Here is a 9,388-nt window from a genome sequence, read left to right on the forward strand (position 1 = left end):
ATATGTATATATTTCTATATATATATGTATATATTTATATATATATATATATGTGTGTGTGTGTGTGTGGGTGTGGGTGTGTGTGTATTTGCGGTGTATGTATATGTGTGTATGTATTCGTGTATCTATTGTAGTACATATTCACTTTTTTAACTTTTTATGCATATATGTATGTGTTTATACGAATGTATTGTTTGTATGTATGTATATTTCTACCGCATCGCTTTTTGGCGAAGAGGGCGATCTTAAGTTCATTAAGGGAAAATTATTTTAGCAACGCGATATTATGCATTTCATGGACAAGTCTTTTACTAGTCTGACAATTTGATGATTGTTTCTTTTGTCGCGATGTGCCCGATTTTTAACCGATTTACAAACTGCTCTGACAACATACATGACAATAGTACCAAGTACACCCTTTAGAAAGGATGCTTTGTGTATCTCCCTATTCTAGGGTTTAGGGTTTTCATGACATTGGTACCACGCACACCCTTAAAGTTTGCTTTGTGTAACTTTCTGTATCGTGACTCGTCGAGCTCTTAATTAACAACTTTCAAGAACAGGTTTTTATACGCATCTGGAGTCCCACATATGTGTACCATAATGCACACGGACTAAATATACGTCTCCACGTGTGACTCAACTGGCTTAAGTGCGCGTGCCACTAATCTGCATTGATTACCTCCGCTTTCGCACAATTTCTCAGGTAAGAGAATCGATCTGGCCTTTGGATCAAGCGCGCTTACTCATGAGGAAATGCTATCTGCTTCGAGCTATTCGCATGCAGACGCAATCCAAGTACATAACGCGACTCAACAGGTGTGTGTAGCACCGGTTGGTGCTTCTTCTTCACTGTACTGCATGCTCAGTGTGTTCATTTGTGTGGCAACTAGGCAGGAATAGATTATAAGAAATGGTGGCATCCTCCTGTGGATCTTATAGAAATTTGAGGTGAGAAGCTGTATTTTCCGCGTCAGTGTGATAAGTTGTGTCCCCCTTTTGGCGTATAGATCGATGCCCGAATCATTGCAATTAAGAACGTTCCAATGTTCAAGTCATGTAAGCAATGGTATACACCGGCCACAACTATTATTTGCGGCTTAGAGAAGTAGTGGAGGAAAGGTAGAATGAACAAACTCTATGTCAAACCTCAGGCTGCTAGGACTAAGAAAACATACCGTCCAGGAATCGGAATTAGAACTGGAATTGGCGTGGCAGATTTGACCTTCCGCAAGCTCACATGAACCAATTTATCCTCCTCAAACAGTACACAAAAGACTACATAAACCTAAGCACATCGCAAAAAGTAGCTCAGAGCATACTACCAACTGACATTGGCTACGGAAGCCCCAATCCTAATTTGCCATGGCGTGTACCACCATGTAACGGGTTCCCTGCAGCACCGCCACTTGCGCCGCTGCCGTATGAAGCTGGCACGTACGTTTGTCTATTGTTACAGCGACAGCAACGTGTACATTTTGGTACTAAATGGTTGTGGCTGTACTGGATTTGGTTCCGTGGTATGAGGATTGAGAGTTTTAATCTTTGTTTACTATAATGTGTGTCGCACTGTAGCTTGTTCCCCGCAGCACCACCATGTGCGCCGCTGCCATTTACAGCTGGCTTGTATCTGGATTGACTGCTGCTGCCAACCCAACATGTAGGGTTTGATTTTTCAATGCTGTGACTGGGCTGGATGTGGTACTGTGGAATAAGGAATGATTCTACTGTTATAGTCAACTCGAAGACTCTAAGTTAAGCCTGCATTGCCAATTGTTGTGGTTGGACTGGGTATGTAAGTTTTCTATTACTGCAGCCAAATGAAAGCTCAGCTTGTTTTTGGTACTACTTGTTGAGGCTGTGCTCAGCACGGGTTATATATTATATTAATCACGGTTGTGGATCTTAATCCTAAATGTACAATGGCAATGAGCAAAACGGTATAGAATAAAGACGCACACAATGGCTGCAAATTCGGTGTGTAGCCGAACTATCATTGTATACCTTGTATTCATAAATTCTTAACACAATACGAACTCAAATATGCAATAGGCTTTCTGCTAAATATTCCATTCGCTTAAAGTGAATACGCCGTCAGTGCACCAAACTAGCTAAGCTTGTGCGACCGTTCGGATACTGGTTCCCTATTGGTCTATACACGCCATGGATATATATATTCATATATCTATATTTTCATATATATATATATATAATTGATATATATTATTATTATTATTATATATTTATATATCTATATTTTCTTATATTATTATATATATATATATATATATATATATATATATATATATATATACATTATTATTATATATCATTAATATATATATATATATATATGTATTATTAATATATATATATATATATATATATATATATAAACAAATAAACTGTTTCTACGCCATTTTTTCTTCCACGCAGTCTATCTGCACATAGTGTATACATCATCAGAGCCTTGAACGAGCTAGGCTTGTACTATCACCTAGATGCGGGTTCACTGCTGGGTAGTAAGCGTCACGGAGGAATGATTCCGTGGGATGTGGACGTAGATATTGTCATACCCGTACGAAGAAACTTACATCTCTTTGGTTCGGACTTTGAGTGCAATGGTGAGTTGTATCAAGCGTTCATAGTCAGTCAGAATTGCTCAGAGGTCTTGCGGCGATATATGGTGTAATATACCACCGAACGCACAATTCTCGCCTCACATAAAAGTATACGCTTTCATTTTACGAGCAGATAAAGAGTTCTTGCCTACGTTGCAAAAACGTATTCACACCAACGGATACAGGCATGCATCGGTATTGAATTATTTGGCTCACTTTTTTGGTAGCGAATCATAATACGTTCTTGTATCGCCATGTATGGGTTTTAGTTTGTGCATGTACTCCAAAGAGTCGACCCATCTTTTTAGCCGACAAAACCATACGTCCACTCATCTGACCTGAATGGCAAAAACTCATATGATATCATGAAGAGCTCGATCGTTGACCCGCTCATCGATGTGTTAATATAAATTTGAAGTTTAATTGCAAATATGCATTCTTTGATATAATGCGAGAGCCTGGGACAAAGAAATAATCGTGTTATATCATTAATTGTTGCATTTTTGGAATGTAATTTGTGTTCAAACCCTCTGTCTTGCGCGCTACGCATTGAAAAGGTACTTTTGTCTTTGCGATCCCCCCCCGCAGGTGAGCAGACTAAGTATAAAATATATAGAAGCAAGCAACGAAACAATCTCGCTCACATTCTCGTTCTGTATACCCCGCGTGCAAACTTCGATGCTTGTGCCACCCCCCACACTCTGGCCATCAAATAACGCTGAACACAATCAGATTTCGACGTCAGGACAGCAGAGCTTCCATTCACTCGGGTACGGATATATCAGTTGATTCCAATCTCTGTGGAGTAAAATGTATGGTCGCTTTGAGTCCAGCGTGTTCGTTTCACAGGTGTATTGCGCACATGTCTACTTTGCTATAATGACACACACCCTTTCCGCGTTCCGGTCGGATCTCCGATGCTTACCGAAGACTAAGCAACATCAATAGACACGGTCTGAGTTATGCGACACGCGCACGCAATGAATGGCCTTCGGCAAACAACTACTGGATACTGACATGCTTTGAACTGAATGTTCAGATGAGAGCGTCTACTTGTTTTATCACTGTGACTTATCTGTTCCTTTTAACTTTAGGTATCATATAGCGTCGCCAGATAAGGTGTATATTACTTCCAGGCTTTGGCCGAGAGCTTAGTAGTGCGTCGTTTGTTTAAACTTGAACACAACAACACCAACCCGGAAACACCGACGCCGGTACAACCAACAATCCACTAACAACGCGTAAATTGGGGTCTTGCATCTCTCTCAGGCGTTGGAGGGAAGCTCGGTAGAGAGTCTGTGCGGACTCTCCAAGCGGGCGTTTGCGGCGAAGTACCTGTTCCGTATACTGGATGGCTACTTTCAAAGCTCGGGCATAAGAGTCAAGTACGTGTTGTATCGGAACAATGCTCGCGTTTGCGTATGAAAGTACCATATACATGCGATGTGGAGGGTATTCGAATGGTATATAATTTCTACGTACTATAGTTAGAAACACATGCACATAGGATAGGTGTATGCAGGCCAGCGTGTGAGTGTGAAATACTTATAACTTGGTCGCTTACTAGCTGGTCAATATATACATATATACAGTGGGTTCTCGCAACCTGTTCACTTTTTAGTTATCCACTTCTACGGCTATTGTCCGCAGTCTACAGCGCCCTTCCTGCACACCATGAGTTGTATGATGTGATCCTCAACCCCACAGAGTGCTGAACTATCTTTTGTCATGTTGACATTTTATGTCCTCAAATGCCAACAGTATAGTCTACATCTTAACACCGCTAGTTTAACTCCTTCTCTTATCTTGCACCCCCACAGACTCAAACCTGAGGGAAAGCAAGCCGTCCTCAAGTTCTTCACATTCTGTCGGGGCGAAATCACTGAGGAGGTCAATCTACCAGGCGGTGGTTACTACGACCGAAAAGAGAGGAACGGCACCATGTGCGAGCTGATGCGGTTCGATGTGTTTGTGGACTTCAACCCACACACGGGCGATGGTGCTTGTACATGCCCGTGGTATTACACACACGCCTTGTGCCCTATGGACAGCCACCAAGTGCTCGTGAACAAGTAAGTGCTGGCAAGGGACTAGGTTGTGGCTGCGTGTTTGCGGATGATTTCATTGCGCGAGTATAGTACCCAACCTGTGACTGCATGTTTGCGCACATGTATGTAAAGTGTGATAGAACTATGGACCAGCGTATGCCAGTCGATATGATTGTGGCTTTTAATCCACCTACAGGTTATGCTGCTTGTACATGTCCTTGGTACTGCACAGACGCCTTGTGTCTGACCAGCAGCCACCAAGTGCTTGTTCATGAACGAATATGTGTAGTGAAGTGGTTGGGTTTTGCTGAGGCGGAAGCGAGAGTATCTTGCCCGTACTGCGCTTAGGTTGCTTTTTCTATGCATACGCCTGTAGTGGAGAACGGAAGACTTAAGTCCCTAAAACCCTAAATGGATCTACACACGCGCAATGGTGTATATATATGACCGTGGTATTGCACACTCAGCGTTTCTTAACAATCCTTCACTACCATCGAGTGCATGTATACAACCGCCCGTGGTGGCCGAACGAGACACATTAATGAATGTGTGCATGATTTTGAACCACATATCTCTGTAAATAGTTGCTGACATCAAAAGGCCGTGAAGGTTATTAGTCACATTCTGTAGTCATAATATAGTATACGCAACTTTGCATTGATACACATGAAATGAATTGTCCTGAGTGATTGGCAATGAATTCGTTCTAAAAAAAATTGTATTGTGTCTTGTCTACTCAGCTTCGGACCAACATATATGGAGCCTGTCAAGGAAACCGACATGATAGACACAGTCGACACGCACGCAACAGCCAGTGATTCACAACCCGGTGGCGTAGAAGGGGTTGACAGCCCCCCTGAACGGTAGGTGGTTCTTGGCTTAATATAAAGTATGCGTGCCTTTGTACACGAAGCACCCGTGTTGCAAGTCAACTCACAGGTAAATATATCCTTGCACACGGAGTATGATGAGCACATGTGCTGGAATGTTATTACCGTGAGTATGTATGCAATCAGCCATCAGACACACACGACAACCACAGAAGATGCGAATTGAATTGTGTTTCACAACGCGATGGGATAAGAAGAGCTTAAAGACTTTCCCGGAACTGAGGCGTGGCAAGGTTAAAAATATCAAATATGCATATGCAATCGCACATTGAATATGTAGTTGTGGGCAGATGGGTGCGATTGGTAATCGTTCGTTGAAGAGATATACAAAGGCAGAGCTGATATGCCTTTACGTTGCATATACAGGGATGCGATTGTTTACTGCGGTTCTATTGCCAGCTTCTTTCTACCTACAGAAACCCACATAACACATAATCTCGAAGAGCTCGGATGATAAATCCACTCGTTTATACTATGGTAGAATTGATCTCTGAGCAGCATGTGTAGATAAAGAGTTTCATTATTAGGTGCTGGGAGCAATAGTCGACATACCTACACTTGCTCCCTCAACGATTACGAGCACTTGTATGTATCTATTGGTACTCGCGGATATGGTTCCGGGTCGCCTATACAAAATCAGGGACATAGGCGTATTCACATGTGTGAGGATGTATTTCAAGCGACCCGATTTTACTGGTACATGTCGTTTAGATATCTCAGATCAGTCACATATTTCGTACTTTGACCACATAAATTTGTATGTGGGATTGCCGATGTTCTCATGTGTGTCTTTGGATATGCAACTGCACATTCTTGAACTATGTGTTCTTTGATTGCTGGATTTAGAAATTGAATAGAGTAAATAAATGCATACAACGATCGCATTAGGTCACACATATGCAAGTGTACTCTAATATACAACATTGGGATGTGTCACCTGCCTTGTCCAGCCGTACACAAATAAACAAAGTACCATGATGGTTCATCCCAACGTCAAACAGACTCCCTACATGTGCAAATCCTCCTACCTTAACAATCAGCTATTAACAGTCATCGTGCTGAATACCACACTTTTCATACACAACTTAACACTCCCTCTCTACAGCTATGTGCCGCTACTCACTTATCCGCAAGCCCAGCTTACGTACGAACGCTTAGGCGTACACCAGTTCTCGTGGATGAACGAAAGCCTACCATCGGCAAACCTTCTGTACCACCTGGAGCCGCTCTTAAAGATCAAAGCCATACTGCATGAACGAGTACAAGACCATCAACGGGCCTTGATGAAGGCAGCAAAGAAGCGCGACACAATAAATATTGTTCAGCAAGACTGAGAGATTATGAGATTCGGCTGGACTACCGCGATATAGCTCTCTGGCCCTTTGATGGCTTATGCTGGATCAACAATTGGATGCGTACGTTACAGTTTACCAGCGATATCGTACAGCTTTCTGTTATCTGTGAGCTCCTTCTCTATACTTATCTCGTTGAGTCTAGCGTAGGATGAAGACAACCCAAAAAATAAACTTAGAGAAGTGGATACTGTACTGATCACGCAGCGGAACTGAAGTGGCCTAATCAAAGATCATTGGAACCAATTGTTTGCATATTGTGTAGTGGGTCCGGTAATTTAAGATAAATGGCTTGGAAAATGAAAGCAGGGGTTGGTATTTCGGCAAAACAGTTAGATTCGGTGTAGCGAAGGTCCATTTTATTGTCAGTTGATTTTTCCTTTTCCTGCACGTGGGCCGTTGTACTAGTGATAAATATATATGATGTGAATATTTATCCTGGAAATAGCCCATAACAACTTCGAAATGAAAAACGCAAGCGATCCTATAGTCCAATATATTTATATTTATTCATAGCCGACTGAAAATTAAATGAAAAATATTCAGTATCCGATTTTCAAAAATAGAACCTGCAGTCCGCTTGAGCAACAGTGAGACACAGCCATATGATGCAGTGCCTACTCCGATTTGCAATCCATTGGCTAACCTGGGTGTCGATTTTTAAATGGAGAAAAAAATACAAGCAGACCATAGCGATCGCCTCAATGGTAATGAGATATCCATGTGTATTTCGTCAAAAAAACAAAAACAAAACAAAACACTTACACTACTGCACAACTAGGTTTACACGTACTCTGAATTCGCGCCTTCATAGATGGTGGAGCGTACAAATAGAGTCAGGTATGACGAAAGCTTCTAAACTAACCTTGTGGAGGTACACTCTAGTCTAAATTGGGCTCTCCCGTCCAATACATATCGCCTGGGCTGATGACACAAGTCGCATCATACCCCGTGTATCTCAGAGTATTCAAAGACAAGAAGTATTTAAACCTGATTCTACTGCATGGCTGAATATGTTGGCAAGCAAAAATATATTCCCCGTATTAGAATCGAAGTCCTAAAAATGACCCGCTGGGCGGCGCGACCTTAATAGGACACATGGCGAAATAACCCCTGCAGTAAAGTTTTGCTATAACGTAAGTGCTATAACGTAAGGTATAAGCGAGTGGGTCTTAGATGTACTACAGAACTCCCGAAAAAATATGAAAGGACACATGTTATGTATGCATAGTAATTATGATGCATCTACAATTTGAGGGTATCGCTAAAGGTGTTTCAAAAAGGGCTGATGCTACAAGTCGCATCATACCCCGTGTATCAAAAACAATAACTATTTAAACCTAGTTTTACTACACGGCTGCAAATTTTAGCAAGCGAATATATATTCCCCGTTTATATAGAGTCGATGTCCTAAAAAGCCTTATATGCCACGGGGCGAAGTAGACCCAGCAGTAAAATGTGCATGACTTAAGCAATTGCCATAACGTGAGGAATTGAGCCATGAGATATATTGCAAAAACCCCGAAAAATATGAAAGAATGCACGTTTATGTATGCATATTAAAGTAAATATAACGTATATGTACTTTTAATTATATTTCCAAAGCGGTTTTATATATCCATCTATTCTTATCGTCTAATGTCGGAAATCAATATCTATCATATTATCTCGAATACAACAGAAGTTCGAAACACCGAACTGTCAGGTTTCAACTAAAATATGGCAACTCACAAAAGTGAACAGTGATCCCGCTAATTTAGTTGTGAGTCAATAGATCACATATATACACCCTCTGCAGTGCGGTACAATAAACACTTCTTACACGTTATATATGTATAACAGGTTATAGGCCTATTCTAGACATTCCCTATAGCACTCTACAACAAGTATATTTTACCACACTAACGATACAATTTCAGTGCTATTACACACAACCATCTACACTTACAAATCACCACAATCTCTCAAAATTGACATCTCAGAATCTCACACGTAAATACTCATACGTAAGTGCATTATGACTGAATTCGAACAAACTGTTTGGCCTACAGCCTTCGAGACGATCGAAGAGGCCCACGCATTAGCGCAACGGTTTTGGCCGCAAAATCATTTATACAAGACACTTGCCCACGCAAACAATCACCTCGACAACATATTCCGTTGCATCGATACCCTCAAACTTCCAAAGCCGATATTAACGGCTGTACGGCCATCGCACTGGGACACCTGGCCCTGACCAAGAGCGATGCTGATTACGCAATCAAACTAAATATCGATCTAACAGCTGAACTCGCATGATACAAACAACATAATATCGAGCTAGGCGACGACCACAAGCAATTCCTCTCAGAGCATGAGTCACTTTTGCAAGAGCACAACGATTTTCCTGAGCGCCTTACCCAAGTCCACGCTCAACTCTACGAGCAAGGACAGAATGTCGCTGGCAACTTTACGGCACTCGAAGCAGAGCTACGCAA

At 41.7% G+C, this 9,388-nt stretch overlaps 1 protein-coding gene across 1 annotated transcript; it reads left to right on the forward strand.

The window, feature by feature from the left end:
• The first annotated feature begins 743 nt into the window (after positions 1 to 743).
• Positions 744 to 7,100, forward strand: SARC_04708 (hypothetical protein). Its single transcript, XM_014301446.1, has 8 exons — positions 744 to 819; positions 1,268 to 1,437; positions 2,467 to 2,624; positions 3,354 to 3,391; positions 3,891 to 4,006; positions 4,442 to 4,693; positions 5,410 to 5,532; positions 6,665 to 7,100. Exons 1-8 carry the CDS (start codon positions 757 to 759, stop codon positions 6,891 to 6,893), a joined length of 1,149 nt encoding a protein of 382 aa, XP_014156921.1. The 5' UTR covers positions 744 to 756; the 3' UTR covers positions 6,894 to 7,100.
• The last annotated feature ends 2,288 nt before the right edge of the window (positions 7,101 to 9,388 follow it).

The sequence above is a fragment of the Sphaeroforma arctica genome (assembly GCF_001186125.1).
Source record: "Sphaeroforma arctica JP610 unplaced genomic scaffold supercont1.275, whole genome shotgun sequence".
Classification (NCBI taxonomy): Eukaryota; class Ichthyosporea; order Ichthyophonida; genus Sphaeroforma; species Sphaeroforma arctica.